The following is a 16,423-nucleotide window of genomic DNA, read 5'->3' as shown; positions in this document are numbered from 1 at the left end:
AATTCCTCTCGGTTCATTGTATTACCTGCCACTAACAAAATCGCCTGGTATTTTTTCCTTTGCAATGTAGTATGCTCCTGAGGATATAATGGAATATGACTATGAGTATGGGGAAGCAGAATATAAAGAGGCTGAGAGTATAACTGAGAGACCCCCTGTAACTGAGGAGACAATAGCACAGACGGAGGTAAAAATAAAGAGGACTATGTATGTGATGTCCCTGCTGTTTGTCGTTACATGGTTCCTAAGCCCACCTTTTTCAGGCTTCTAAACCTTTTGCTCACCTGATTTCTATGAATCTTTAACTGATTTTTATTTGGCAGTAGCAATCCTGAAGGAATGATACTCATGTTGCTTTGCATAGTCTTCCTTTCCTCCATGCTCTTTATTTTCCTTTCTATTTTTATTTATGTTTCCAATTCCATCTTTCACTACACTTTACAGAAAAAGAAACCCAAATTCAAAAAGAAGATGAGGACAGTGGCCAGTAACTCAAAGGAAAAGTCCAAAAAGTTTACACCCCCTAATTCTGACAAAATGGCTTCCAAGAAGAAGAAAAGTTATCGAGCAACAGCAAAAGCCAAACTAGGGGTAAAGGTAGAAAAGTAAAAGCAATCAAGATCTCTCCTATACAAGTTGGAAGATCTCTGATGATGAGCCATAGTCCTAACCCAATTAGAAAAATACTCATTTGGCTAATCTGATGATCCAAGTCAATCATCATTTTCATACATTCGGGATTATTTTATATTTTCCAAAAGTATTTTCTTTTAATATGTTGCTAGGCAAATATCGTTGATGATTTTCAAGACTACAACTATGGAACGATGGGAAGTTACCAAACAGAAGCTCCTAGGCGTGTCTCTGGATCAAATGAGGTAATATAGATAGTATGAAGTCACAGTCTATTGAAATATGTTTTATATTTCCTGGTAAACTTCACTATGGAAGAATCTATAATCTCTGAAAAAAACTGATTTTTTTTTCCCTTTTGTTGGGTTCTGAGAAACACTGGTGATTCCTTAACAGTAAAACCAGTTCTTTTAAAATCAGTGTCAATTCAGATTTGCATGAGTCTTTGCTTCATGCAAATGCGAAGTTGATCAAGCTGAATTGACTGCTAATTACCTCTTGATTGCTTCTGGGATTGAGCAAGCTCCTCAACATGTTGTGACAAAGGCTACTCACAACATGATCCTTTTATGAGGAAGAAAATCCTTTGAAGTGAGAATTGTATCATCAAATGATACAATTAGATTTTATTTCATTTGTCCAGTGAGCATTAATTAGGAAAGCACACATTCTGAGAAAATGTAGTCTAAGCTACATTTAGATAGCTCTTGATGTTTATTTATTCAGGAGTATAATATTAGTTATGGTTAAAATAATATATTTCAAACTTTTTTTATGTAAATGTAAATGACATGTAGGTAGAAATTAAATTGTGTTTGAATTTTACATTATGCTACATTCTTGAAAAAATTCAGTTTGAATTTACTGAATATCTTAAAATTCAGTTACTAGAAATATTATATAGCATGGTCCCCAATGAAGCAAATTACAAATCAATCATTTTAAAACATTCATCATTTTTTTTACCAAAATTCATCCAGTTTTCCGTTTAGTGCTAAGGTTATCTTAATATACTGCACTCCCAATAAGTGGTATATGCTCTTTGTTTTAAAAAGCAGTATTGAACATTTTACTGTAAAAATGGCTAAGGTAATAATTCACATCATCTTGTGCAATATAGCTAATTTATTCAACATCAAAATATAAAATCTCAATATCAAAACCATCTAGATTTACTATGGGATAGAAAAAAAGTTATTTAAAATGAAATAATACGATTTAGCATATGACAGTAGTAAAGCACATGTCGTGCTTGTATGAACCCTGGTTGCAGTGCTTTGAATTAAAAAGAAAAAGTGAAATAACAAAATAGCAAGAAAGATTATTTCATTTGAACCTCATCAAAACCATATTATGGCCAAAGCTGCATACTTAATATGATTTAGATTTATACTCTCATTATAGAATTACTTACAACAAAGAAATTTATAGGTACTTCTTTTTCTATATTTCAAAGAAGTATTAGTGATATAATGATTTGCTTTTGTTTGTGTTCAGCTTTTTATAAAATTGTATAACGATACACTCTTTTATTACATTAAATTTTGAAGACAATATTTTTTAAAAATTTTAAGGTGCTCTTATGTAAAGTTTCCTACATTCTTTATATTCTGCATAAACATTGCAATGATATATCTAAGTTGCAATGATGAATATTTTAATGATAAATATTGACATTTAAATACGACTTTGGAATTGAAAATCAGCCTACATAGCACATCTGATGGCAATCATATTTTATAATCATCTTCTGTGAGATGTGAACATTAAGGAAAACTTTAACCACATCAGAATGTATTAAACCAGAAAGTAAATATAAAGATTTACTAAAGCTTTGTTTTTCTCCCAGTGTGAGAAGCAAATACACATGATTTACTCCATGTGGATGTTTGCAGTATATTAATAAAAGTTCTTTGAAAGCAATATTTATTTGTACATGCCAATGTACAAACAAATTTCTTTCCAGGATAATAAAGACTGTCTTTCCATCCACAAACTTGCTTGAGCACCACTAAAATTGCTTTTTTTCACATGCCATCAAACTGAAAATGCAAATGCTTAACTTGCTTTACTAACAGTAAACTTCATCTTCTCCACTTCCTTGCAACTTAAATTAATAGCCAAATCCAATTGAAGAGGTATTTACGGAAGAATATCTAACTGGAGAGGATTATGGTTCCCAGAGGAAAAATTCCGAGGATACACTATATGAAAACAAAGGAATAGACGGCAGGGACTCTGATCTGCTAGTAGATGGAGATTTAGGTGAATATGACTTTTATGAATATGAAGATAAGCCAACAAGTCCCACTAATGAAGAATTTGGTCCAGGTGTTCCAGCAGAAACTGATTTCACAGAAACAAGCGTAAGTCAGTATTACGCTCCGTGTCATTGTATGTCTTACTTTCGGAATATTTTTATGCTTATCTTGATGTTTTTTCATGTTTTATTTAGATATAGACTTTGTTCTTAATTAAATTATAAACACCAGTATCAGGACACTCTGATAGAGTCTTTTTTATGGGAATCTTCAACATTTGTGTCTCTGGCTGTACTAAGGCATAAAGCAATCTATGTGAACATATAATCTTAAGCAGAGTTGCATCCAATTTTTCATTGATAAGATTAAAATATGGTTATTGACAAATCTTTGGCACTAGGAGACAGAAGCGATTCCCTAATAGTGTGGAGGGTTTAGGGAAGAAGACCAGGCTATATGAACAGGCAGTGTTTAAGACTTGAGAGCACATTGGTCATGGTTCTAGTAATTTTGTATATGGATACCAAGAAACATTGGTGTATTCCTAAATTATAATCATTGTATTATATTGTTTAAAGCATGTATTCTCATAGTTTTGAGCAAATGTAATTTTGTTTATTTAGACAATATTTAATTATGATCTTTTATTTAATGCCTTGGGGTACTAATTGAGGGCTATAAATATCTTTGTATTTATTATTTTAAGAAATAATTAGTCACATTCACTGCTATTGATGTTCATTATACTTTCCTTTTGGTATTTTAAATACTTGAAACTTGATAACTTTCAACTAAAACACTTATTATAAGATAATGATAAATGTACCCGGGTGACTAATTTTCTTTTGAAATATTAATTACCTTATTTACTTAAAGACATGCTATTCAAATTTTTAATTTCACAGATAAATGGACATGGTGCTTACGGAGAAAAGGGACAGAAAGGAGAACCAGCAGTAGTGGAACCTGTAAGTACTGCTGTGAATTAATTTTAAGGTTGATGTAGTTGTTCAGCTGATATTAAGGGCCATTATCATCTTACATAGTTGTGTATGTTGTATACATTATTATAAAAATTGCGTAGTTATGTACATCAAAATTAAGATTAGAATGCAAAATTTAATAATTTGATGTCACAAGTGAGTTTGTAAATCTAGTCTGAGAAGACATTTCATGAAGCAAAATAAGAATATAAAATGTGAATATTTTTTCTAGTAGAACTTTGTATCAGTGACTCTTCTAAGGCTCGTATGTTTGGCAGTTGATCTATTTAATACTTAAAATTTTACAGTTTCTAATCCAGAAATTTTTCTACAGTTTCTGTGATATTAAATTTTAAAAATAACATAGCAGAGTTCTTTCTTTATGTCTAATTTTTTATGTAATAAACTGAAAATATTCTTTTTAAAATTCACTTTTGAAACAGGGATTATAGCTCAATTGTCTGCCTGGTGTTTGTGAAGAGTAGGCACTGAAAAAAATAGAACAGAAATAAACTTAATTTTTTTCATCAAAGATAAATCTCTGGAATTTGGTCCTCATGTGGAGTTTATTCCTCTTCTATTTTCCAATAAAGTTTTCTATTTCTGACTCTGAGAAATAAATAGTTCTGATTTACTTCAGAAGAAGTGTTTAAAAAATAAAGCTAATGTCATTACTACTCAAGCAGAGAATTCCTAATGGAAAGGTAGTATTATTATTTTCTTTCTTAATAGAAACTTATAAAAATAATTAAATTAGATATAAAGTAACTATTTGCTTCAGGTAATGCAGGTAATGAGAATCATTTCAGAAATTACGAGTATATTAAAAACTAAAATATAATAATAAAAGATAATAATAATAAAGACTTATAAAAGCTTTCAAAAGATAAAGACTTAGCAAAGCTTTTGCAGCCTGGCAATCTATTTCAGTATTCTAAAAATTGACAAAGGAATTGGGGAAATAGCTAAGCCATATAGCCCTTCCCTTGTGTGTCGGAGGTCCTGAGTTTGATCCGTATTACTTAGTGAAAGAAAAGAAGTCAAATATAAGTAACCCTGCCACATGCCTTCCAGTGGCTTTAGAAATATTTTTACATAAAAAAAAATTGCAATCACTTTTAAATAAAACATTTTTCAGCATTCCCCAGCAGAGTATTGTTAATTACATTAATATTCATTTGCTTACTTGAGTGCTTTTCTCATATATATCTCCTATTCTTTTTCTGAGACTTTTCATCTTTTTTTAAATTATATTGGATAGATGTCACACCATTCTCCCATTCATATACAGATATTTAAGTCCCTGCTCTGTGTCTGACACCATCCTAGAGGGCTAGAAAAAAATGTTTGAATGTCTATTTTATGCCCTTCTTGGGAGTACTTGTCATACACTTCATGTAATACTTACCGGAGTATTTTTTAATTATTACTTCATGGATAGAACAGCAGATAGGGCATTTGCCTTGCACGCAGCTGGCCTGGGTTCGATTCTTCCGCCCCTCTCAGAGAACCCGGCAAGCTACAAAGAGTAACTTGCCCGCATGGCAGAGCCTGGAAAGCTACCCGTGGCGCATTCGATATGCCCAACACAGTAACAAGTTTCACAATGGAGAGGTTACTGGGCCCACTCAAGCAAATCGATGAACAATGGGAGGACAGTGCTACAGTGCTATAGATTTTGTGAAGTGACTTCTATACTTTGAATTTTATACTGTCCTCCCGTTGTTCATCGATTTGCTTGAGTGAGCCCAGTAGCGTCTCCATTTTGAGACTTGCTGTTACTGTGCTTGGCATATCGAATACGTCACGGATAGCTTGCTAGGCTTTGCCATGTGGGCAAGATACTCTCGGTAGCTTGCCAGGCTCTCCGAGAAGGGCGGAGGAATCGAACGTAGCTCAGCCGGGCAGGCTGCGCGCAAGGCAAAAGCCCTACCTCTGTGCTATTGCTCCACTTCTATATACAGGGACTTCTATACTGTCACTTTTATACTTTGAATTTCCTCCCTACTCATTCAAAAATGTTTGCGATTAGTTTTGTATGGTAGAAGTAAGTTCTTTGTTTTACTTTCATCTTTTGGTTTTGGGTGCTCTACCCAGAGGATTTTAGGGCTTTTTTTCTGGCTCTGCACTTAGGGATTACTCCTGGTGGTGATCAGGGATCCATATGGAGTAGTAGATATTGAACCGGTTTGATATAGAAGGCAAGAAACCTTCCCTTTGTATCATCTCTCTGGCCTTTGAAAATTAACCTCTTAAAATGCAATGATGTAATATGTATTAAAGACATGTAGATAAAAGCTTTTAGGGGTTAAATTTTCCTGGGAATGACTCTTGACCATCTTTTGTTACAGGGTATGCTTGTAGAAGGACCACCAGGACCAGCAGGACCAGTGGTATGTAAATGTTTTATGATCGTTTTCAAAATTAATCCTAAAATTTCTATTATATTGTATTAGATTATATTAAGATTTAAGTTATTGATAAATTATCTATTGCCACATCTCATGGCTTTAATTTACTTTATAATTCACCTATTCACACACTCTTTTAAATTCACTAAAGTAAATTATTATTTCATATCGTTTTGGTGATTTGATGTCAGTGTGCCCTCTAAATTATTTTAATTTATCTGCCTACATATATTCAGTGGCATGGTTTGATCTTTACTACTTCATGGAGTAGTTATTAACTTCCATTGTCAATAAATGTGTTTGTTCAGGTAGTTGCAATGATTTGATTTTGTCAGAAATTATCGAGCTTAAGTTGGTGATGGATTGTTTCTCTGTATCTGTATGGTCCTGATGTTATTCTATCCCAGAACCAATAAAATAAATGAATCAATACATTGTCCATCTTTGAGAGACTAATTTAATTCTTGTGGTACAGAACTATATAAATCTCGCTCGCTAAAGGATTTCTACACTTTCAATTCTGCCTTGATATTTTTAAGGCAGTTGTAAAACTTGGGGAAGAACTGCATGGAAATTACCTTGGCATGTTCTGCTTTTCTTTTCGGTTTTGGTTTGTGTGTTCCTATTAGGAGCTACTCTGTGAAGCTAGAGTTTAGCTAACTACACAGTGGTCTCTATAAGTTGTCTTTTCCCAGATATATAAGTAGTCCATTGTATGAAAGGAATGTGTATGTCATGAGATATAAGTGAGCTCTATGACTTTAGTTGGATTGACTTGCCTGAATACTGACACCGCTTGGCATTTAACGCAGATCATCGCTTCATTTTTCTGCAGGGTCATATGGGTCCTCCTGGTCTGCAGGGCCCCACTGGACCCCCTGGTGACCCTGGAGAGAGGGTAAGTGAAGCAGCTGCTCTTAAGGAAAGGTAAAAAATTGATGATAACATGAAAGTTTGTTCTACAAGTATACTTTGTTGTCCTCACTGTGGGAGAAAGCAGTCTGTGAATTCATTGTAATACAACTTTTGGGCTAAATTTTCTAGATGTTTGAAAAAAATGTTTTAATTTTTGGGTCACAACCAGCACTGCACAGAGCCTGCTCTTGGTTCTGCTCTCAAGGATCACTTCTGGGGGGAGCTTGGGGAGCATGTGTTGCCTGGGATTGAACCTGGCTAACCCAAGGTATACTCTGACCCTTTTGTAGCCATTTAAAAAGTGGAGATAAAGAATTCATTTGGTATTCATAGGAGGCTTGCTACTGGGGCAGTTAAGGAAAGGAACAGCACTAGGGCAATCCCTGACAGGAAAAGTGCCTGCCACAGAGGCAGACTGGGATGTGGGAGGGAAACTGGAGACGTTGAAGGAGGGTAGTGGACACTGGTGAAAGGATTCATTTGGAATAATGTACACCTAAAACTCAATCATCAATATTTCTGTAACTATGTAATTCATGATGATTGAATTATTTTAAAAGAACAATGCATTTGTAAATCTAACAGGTAACCCAATTTTATTTCTAAACAATTTGGTGTTAACCCATTATATTAGATTAAATTAGTCTATTTAATCTAGATATCCTTTTCAGAAACATCCTTAAGTAGATGCTGATAGAATGAGCTAATAAAAATGAATTATAATTTGAAGATAAAGTAACTTGATAAAAGAGACTTAAATGGTATGATTAAGCATTTGAGTAAGTGTCTTCAAACTCTTTTTTTTTTGCTTTTTGGGTCACACCTGGCGATGCACATGGGGTTACTCCTGGGTCTGCACTCATGAGTTACTCCTGGAGGTGCTCAGGGAACCATATGGGATGCTGGGAATCAAACCCTGGTCGGCCGCATGCAAGACAAATGCCCTACCCCCTATGCTATCTCTCCGGCCCCTCAAACAATTCTTATAAAATTCTTTCCCCCTATTTTCCCCTTCATCCTTGAGTAGCCAATGAACTCTTTTTGTATTATTAATGTGGTATAAAATTAGTGTGATGAAATACATCATACATAAAACTTCAGATCTCTTACTAAAGGAGATGGAGCAAGAAAAGAAGACAAATGAAAATTAGCTGATGTTAAATCAATTTTAAAAGATTACTCTATTTTGAGAACAAAAGCAACCGATGCTGGCGTGGATGTGGCGAGAAAGGGACACTCCTTCACTGTTGGTGGGAATGTCCACTGGTTCAGCCCTTCTGGAAAACAGTATGGACGATTCTCAAAAAATTAGAAATTGAGCTCCCATTTGACCCAGCAATACCACTCCTGGGAATATATCCCAGAGAGGCAAAAATGTATAGTCGAAGTGACATCTGCACTTGTTTGTTCATTGCAGCACTCTTTACAATAGCCAGAAACTGGAAGAAACCTGAGTGCCCAAGAACAGATGACTGGTTAAAGAAACTTTGGTACATCTACACAATGGAGTACTATGTAGCTCTTAGAAAAGATGAAGTCATGAAATTTACATACAAGTGGTACAATATGGAAAGTATCATGCTAAGCGAAATGAGTCAGAAAGAGAGGGATAGACATAGAAAGATTGCATTCATCTGGGGGATATAAAGTAACAAAGTATGAGATTAATACCCAAGAATAACTGAGATCAGCACCAGGAGGATTACTCCATAACTTAGAGGCCAGCCGGGTATCCTAGAGGAAAGGGCAGTTCAGATAGAGAAGGGAGCACCAAATAAAGGATGTTTGGAGGATCCTCCCAGGAGGGGAGATGCATGTGGAAAGTAGACTATGGACTGAACATGTTTGCCACTCAATGCCTCTTTTGCAGACCACAACACCCAAAAGGAGAGAGAGAACACAGGGGATTGCCCTGCCACAGAGACAGGGGGGATGGGGGGATGGGGGTGGGAGGGATATTATCCATGGTGGTGGAAAATGGGCACTGGTGGAGGGATGGGTATCTGATCATTGTATAATTGAAACCAAAGCACAAAAAATTGTAAATCTACAACTTTAAAAAAAAAATAAAATACAATAAAGGGAAAAAAAAAAGAAAAAAAAAGATTACTCTATTTTGAAACATTTTATTAACTAATATATTTTGATAATTGTATTTCATTTCCTAGGGTCCCCCAGGTCGTCCTGGCTTACCTGGGGCTGATGGTCTACCTGGTCCTCCTGGTACCATGTTAATGTTACCGGTATGTTTTTCTGATAATTATTGTTGAAAACACTGATGACCACTATTGACAGAACAATCAAGTAAAAACCACTGTATGAAACTGAGATTTTTCAAATTAAGCTGTCTTACAAAATTAAGGAGAATTTTAGTAAGTAAAGGCCCTCCCGTTGATCATCGATTTGCTTGAGCGGGCCCAGTAACGTCTCCATTGGAGACTTTGTTGTTACTGTGTTTGGCATATCGAATACGTCGCAGGGAGCTTGCCAGGCTCTGCCATGCGGGCGAGATACTCTCGGTAGCTTGCCGGGCTCTCCGAGAGGGGCAGAGGACTCGAACTCGGGTCGGCCATGTTGGCTGCGTGCAAGGCAAACTCCCTACCGCTGTGTTATCGCTCCAGCCCGAGGAGAATTTTATTTAATAAAATCCCAGTAAAAAATAAGTTTAACAATTGATGTTTTATGATTTGGTTACACTTTTTATAATAGATCATAGAGGCTTTCCCCCTCAATTAAATGCTTTATCTAGACACAGGATTAATGTGTATTTCATGGCTATTTAACATATTCAACATATAATATTGAAACCATTTATATTATAAGTGATATTTTTAAATAAAAAATTATAATCATTTATTTCTAATTTTTTCTTAACCATAAAATCCCTTTATAAAATTGCTTCAATTCTCTGAAAATGATGAGTCTCCTTTAAGTGTAATACAGTTTTAAATGACAATTACATATAGTGAAAAATTTAATCTTGTTGACTTTTGAGTTTAAGTTTAAAAGGAATCTTAGAATTTTGTGGTGATGTGAATAGTGGAGTGGTTTTCTAGTAAGAATACATAAATAAGACAAATATACATCAAAAACTTTTCTGTATTTGTAAAAAATTCCTTCCAATTTCTTGATCAGAATATTTAGAAATTTTATATATGAGTTTATAGAACATGTATAATTTTCAGATAAAAATATGCTATGGATATTCAAGAGTTTTAAGTGGCAGAATGTTTAAAATTGGAAAGGATTCTTTAGTCTCTTCTACAAATGGTAAAATGAAGCCTAGAGAACTTCCAAATGGGTAAAACGTCAATAAAAATAATTCTTGATATGTTGCAGTTACCTTAGTCTTTTGTAAAATCCTATTATTTAAGTGATTTTCACTAGATATTAAGATGTCTACTTGATGAAGACTAAAAATTTTGAATATCTTTATATTATTAGTTCCGTTATGGTGGTGATAGTTCCAAAGGACCGACTATCTCTGCTCAGGAGGCTCAGGCCCAGGCAATTCTTCAGCAGGCTCGGGTAAGAAAGGATAAACATGCATTCCACTGTAGCACTGTCCTCCCGTTGTTCATTGTTTTGCTCGAGCAGGCACCAGTAATGTCTCAATTGTGAGACTTGTTGTTACTGTTTTTGGCATATTGAATATGCCACGGGGAGCTTGTCAGGCTCTTCTGTGCAGGCAGGATACTCTTTGGTAGCTTACCGGGCTCTCCGAGAGGAACAGAGGAATCGAACTGGGTCGACTGTGTGCAAGCAAACACTCTAACTGCTGTGCTATCGTTCCAACACATGCATTCCATTAACTTGTATTTATCCATATTATGAGTATTGTGTGAGTATGTTTGTGTGTGTTTGCATGCCTTTGTTTTTGCATATTTAGCTTTGTGGGTATATGTATGTGAATGTGTGTATGGAGTTAATTACTGTTTACATTACATATATTAAGTGTTATGAACAAAACTATTGATTATTGTTTTTTAAATAGTGTGTTGAATTAAGATAAAAATAGATCTTTTTTAAAAAATTAACTTACAGTATTTTCTTTTGGTTTTTTTTGGGGGGTCACACACTGCGACCCCCCAAAGGGTTACTCCGCTCTGCACTCAGGAATTATTCCTGGCGGGACCATATGGGATGTTGGGAATAGAACCCACATTTCCCGCGTTGAAGGCAAACGCCCTACCCACTGTGCTATCACTCCATCCCCAACTTACAGTATTTTCATATATAATTCTGTCAGTGACGTACAATACCTAACACTCAGAGTTTCTTTTTTTCAAAGAGTACTGATGAGTTAATAATAGATGGTATAGACTATATATAAGATGCAAAAGTTTAGAAAACACTTTTAAAGGTCTTGTTTTAGAATCGTGCAATTCTTCAGATATTGGGCACTCTTTCTAGCAAGGAGCTTTATACCTGTGTTGGGTAGTTTGTGCAAATGGATGCTTATTTTAAAAAATTTGTTCAGTAGGACATTCCTAATTATGATATGTTCTATTTTCTAGATTGCTCTGAGAGGTCCACCTGGACCAATGGGTTTAACTGGAAGACCGGGTCCAGTGGTATGTTAACTTATAGGATCATACATGTTTCAGTTCTCCTTTAGTTGATTTCAATGAATTTGCTTGACATTGTGCATGCCATTGATTGGTAAAATGGGAAAACATGCTATTCCTATCTATTTATGTTTGATTTACATTTTAACAGTTTATTTCAATTAATTCCAGTAAATTTTGATGAAAGGTTTTAATGAAAAGTTAACCATTTATTTATTTATTTTTGTTGGTGCTGGAGATCAAATATTTGTGCAAGTCAAGTAATGTACGCTTGAACCAAATATCTGACACATACACTTTTCTTCTAACCTCAGTGCCGTGGTCAGTGTTTTACTTAGGATTTATTTTAATTTAACATTGTCTATTCTCTTATTTTTTTATATACCACACATGAGTGAGAATATTTGTTATTGGTCTTTCTTTCATCTAACAGCATGGCACAATATTCCACAATTTTTGGTGCAGGTGGGAAACTGTTTAAATTGCAGGTTGCTGCCAGTAGTCAATACTTCAGTTGGTAGAGAAATTATATAGTTAGAAAAAATCTTAACTCCCTTTAATATTAAAATTAGAAACTAAAATATTTCTTCTTGCTATTTCTTTTGTTTGCTGTCCAAGGAAAATCAAATCATTATATAATTGCGTGATCTAAAAACATTTCATGCATGAAAATTTACATAAACACAATCTATATTAAATATTTTGGACAAAAATGATTTTTCAATTGTTTTTCCAGTTGCTTTTTTAGACAAATAGAAATCTTTATTGTCAATTCTTGCAAGATAATTTTTAGAGTAAGTTTTTGCAAAATAATTAAAATCTGTTGCCAGTAATGCATACATTCAGAAGATAATATAGTAAATTAAAATAAATGACTGTACTGTAATGGTGTTCAGTTTCATGATTATAATGAGTTCCACTTTTTATCTTAAAGTAACATAGTTGCAGGAATCCTTAATTAAAAGCTTGAATGTAATCACTCCAGTAATTTTCAAGATGAAAATATTCATGTTGCTTGACTTGTCTTATTTCTTGAGACTTATATTAATAGTTATTTTGCTTTAGAACCACCAGGAGGCTCTAGATAGCTAACATTTTAAGGCGACAGCAAGATTTTAATCTTTGTGCTTCCCTGCACTGCATTATCTGATCAAATATGCATTAATTTAAATAATTCAGAAATTTCTTAAGCATACAGAGTCTGCACCTCTTAGCCAGAAGTAACAACACTGTGCTGTTTTAATTCTCTAAAGCTTTTTAGGGAGACGACAGGTCTCATTTGTTTCTAGAATTCATCGTACCTTTCCAAAGTGGTTTTATATCTTTCCAGTTAATACCCCAGATTTTAGTTGCAATTTATGAATTATACAAATGTATATAAGTGGTTTTTGTCCTAAAAACCTGTGTCTGCTCAGGTGGGGATGAAACAAATTCATTTGCAACAATGCTTTGATATTGTTTCATGATCACTAAATGGTAGTGATAATACTTATTCTTGACATTTTGTGGCTGTAGAACTCAGTTTGGGAATTTAAGATAAATTTCTAGATACATAGGCAGTATCATTTGCCATGACCTTTCAGAACAAATGGATTCCATATCTGTAATTCACTTGAATATGTTACTTTTGGTAATGCACAGAGGTATCATGGTACATAATGGCTCACACATCATTATAAATGTTTTTATGGTTGCAAGAAACAAGAGGCAATTTTAGTATGATTGATGAGGTTAGCTTTTGTGTATTTGGTACATAATATAAATTAACACATATTACCCATTGGAACAAAATAGTTTGAGAAGAGAGACATTTTAATCAAAACTGGAAAATACGATATTAATAAAACATTAGCTATACAAAATATGTTTTAATGATGTTTATTTCAAGTCAAAATGATAGAATTAAAAACTATTAGAAAAATTTGATAAGAAATGATTATATCCTTACTTTTTCTCTACAGGGAGGGCCAGGTTCTTCTGGGGCCAAAGGTGAGAGTGGTGATCCAGGTCCTCAGGTAAAAACAATCTAATTCTCTTATTTTATATATCTAATTTTATCTGGTAGAGAATCTGCAGTCTAGTTTATGAGTAAAAATGTTACTTGCATTATGGGTTGGAGCGATAGCACAGCAGGTAGGGTGTTTGCCTTACATGCAGCCAATCTGGCCATCCCAGGTTCCATTCCTCCACACCTCTCGGAGAGCCCGGCAAGCTACCGAGAGTATCTCGCCCACACGGCAAAGCCTGGCAAGCTACCCATGACGTATTTGTTATGCCAAACACAGTAACAAGTGTCACAATGGGTACGTTACTGGTGCCCGCTTGAGCAAATCGATGAACAATGGGAGGACAGAGTGACAGTGACTTTTAAATTCAGACTTCCTCCTTCCATGGAAAAATCTGTAAAAGTTGATTTCCAGTAATGGCAGTTTGATTAACTTGAACAGTATTTAAAGAAGATAATAAGCTAGAACAGGCAGAGACTTGATAGTATATGTCATGTAGAATATTTATGTGGCAAGGGATTTTGACAAACTTAAGCAGTGCAAACTATCATAATTGCTCTAATAGTGGCCCTATCTCATATCTTGATGTTTATTATATAGAGAGGAAATTTAGCATTTCAAAGGCATTATATTTATAAACATAAGAGATGCTAATATTAACATTTTGTAGAAAATGAGAAGGATATTTCGGTCATTATGAATGTGAGTAACTTCTGTTTCTTGCTTCATTAATATTGTCCAAAGATATGCAAATATTTACAATTGAACTGAGAATTGCAGAAAATATTGACACATAATGTGTGATAGTCTAAGAAGTTGAATCATTTATAGTATGTGACCTTTTACTTATTCAAACTTATCTCTTTTATTTATCTTTATTTATTTATTTATTTATTTGCTTTTTGGGTCCCTCCCAGCGATGCTCAGGGGTTATTCCTGGCTCTGCAATCAGGAATTATTCCTGGAAGTGCTGGGGGAACCATATGGGATGCTGGGAATTGAACCTGGGTCGGCCACATGCAAGGCAAACGCCCTACCCACTGTGCTATCACTCCAGCCCCTATAAAAATAGATGAATCTGAAAAAATGTGCTATTGCAGATTTTACAGATATTGTGATTTTGCTTAACTCCAAGTTAAAAGAAGTAGCACTAAACAAAAACAGTTTAGTTTAAAATACAAGATTTGCCCATTATTACCATCTTTGCTTTCCATCAGGGTGCATGGTAGGATTTTCTCATGACACTTAATTTTCTAAGAAAATTTTACATATTTTTTTAAAATATATTTTTCAATCTTGGTGGGGCTCAGGATCATTCCTAGGTCCTCCAGTGCTCTCTACCACTGAGCTGAAACTCTAACCCTGAAGTTATACTCTGTTAAACATTAATTTAAATTTAAAATTTAAAGGCCCTCCCGTTGTTCATCGATTTGCTCGAGCGGGCCCAGTAACATCTCCATTGGAGACTTTGTTGTTACTGTGTTTGGCATATCGAATACGTCACGGGGAGCTTGCCAGACTCTGCCGTGCGGGCGATTGTTTTAATTTATTTGGTGGAGAGACATACCAGGTGATGCTCCGTGACTCTGTCCTAGGAATGCTGGTGATGCTTGGGGGGCTGTATGGGATTTTGGAGATCGAATCCAGGACAGCCATACACAAGGCAAGCAGTTTACCCACTGTACTCTCTCCAGACACCTGGATATTGACTTTTCATTTCTATAGTTAAAATTTTACAGTAGTATTTCAAATCATTTGAAATTTCAGGGCTGGAGCGATAGCACAGCGGGTAGGGCGTTTGCCTTACAAGCGGCCAACATGGCCGATCCGAGTTCGATTCCTCCACCCCTCTCGGAGAGCCCGGCAAGCTACCGAGAGTATTCGATATGCCAGACACAGTAACAGCAAAGTCTCCAATGGAGACGTTACTGGGCCCGCTCGAGCAAATCGACGATCAACGGGAGGGCCTTTACCTTTACCTTGAAATTTCAAGTGTATGTTACCTTCCTTTCACATTTATTATATACTTACACACTGATTAAATTAACTTTGAAAGGTGCATACTTACATATAATGTTTCATGAGGCCAGAGAGATAGTACAGCGGGTAAGCCTGTGGTGGACCCGGGTTTAGTCTCCAGCACCCCAGAACATCACTGCTACCTCCACAAGGAGTTATTGCTAGTACAGAGCTAGGAGTAAGTCCTGCTGGGTTTGACCCTCAAACACACACACACACACACACACACACACACACACACACACACACATATAAAATTTTTACACTGGATCAATTTTATCATCAGTAACTGTATTACCGTATTTTCTTTAAAATATGTGCATCAAGTTCCATAAAGCTCTGACATTATATAACATTTCTTTGAGAAAGAAAAATATTGACTCTTTTGAACATTTTATCTGACATTTTATATTTCCAGTCAATAGTTTGGAGTAGCCACATCATTTTCTTGCATTATGTAAATTTTTGGAAGAAACATATACAGGTATTATGTTCAAGCTTTGGAATATAATGGAGAAAATGCGTGGTTATCCTGAAGCTTTCATAATTAAATATTACATGTACAAGGCATTGGCTGGAGTGATAGCACAGTGGTAGGGCGTTTGCCTTGCGCGCAGCCAGCCTGGC

General features: G+C 35.1%; 1 protein-coding gene across 1 annotated transcript in view; it reads left to right on the top strand.

Annotated features, from left to right (window-relative positions):
* COL11A1 (collagen type XI alpha 1 chain) overlaps nucleotides 1-16,423 on the top strand; it is a 208,274-nt gene that overhangs the window by 60,886 nt on the left and 130,965 nt on the right. The window contains exons 6-15 of the mRNA XM_056139025.1: nucleotides 71-187; nucleotides 786-878; nucleotides 2,754-2,999; nucleotides 3,800-3,862; nucleotides 6,229-6,270; nucleotides 7,124-7,186; nucleotides 9,372-9,446; nucleotides 10,648-10,731; nucleotides 11,721-11,777; nucleotides 13,733-13,786. Of these exons, the coding sequence (XP_055995000.1) occupies nucleotides 71-187; nucleotides 786-878; nucleotides 2,754-2,999; nucleotides 3,800-3,862; nucleotides 6,229-6,270; nucleotides 7,124-7,186; nucleotides 9,372-9,446; nucleotides 10,648-10,731; nucleotides 11,721-11,777; nucleotides 13,733-13,786 (894 nt within the window). The remainder of the gene's footprint in view (nucleotides 1-70; nucleotides 188-785; nucleotides 879-2,753; nucleotides 3,000-3,799; nucleotides 3,863-6,228; nucleotides 6,271-7,123; nucleotides 7,187-9,371; nucleotides 9,447-10,647; nucleotides 10,732-11,720; nucleotides 11,778-13,732; nucleotides 13,787-16,423) is intronic.

Source organism: Sorex fumeus, unplaced genomic scaffold (assembly GCF_029834395.1).
Source record: "Sorex fumeus unplaced genomic scaffold, SorFum_2.1 ptg000131l, whole genome shotgun sequence".
In the NCBI taxonomy this organism is placed as follows: Eukaryota; Metazoa; Chordata; class Mammalia; order Eulipotyphla; family Soricidae; genus Sorex; species Sorex fumeus.
Note: the sequence above shows the minus strand (reverse complement) of the source record. Positions and strands in the feature narration are given on the sequence as shown.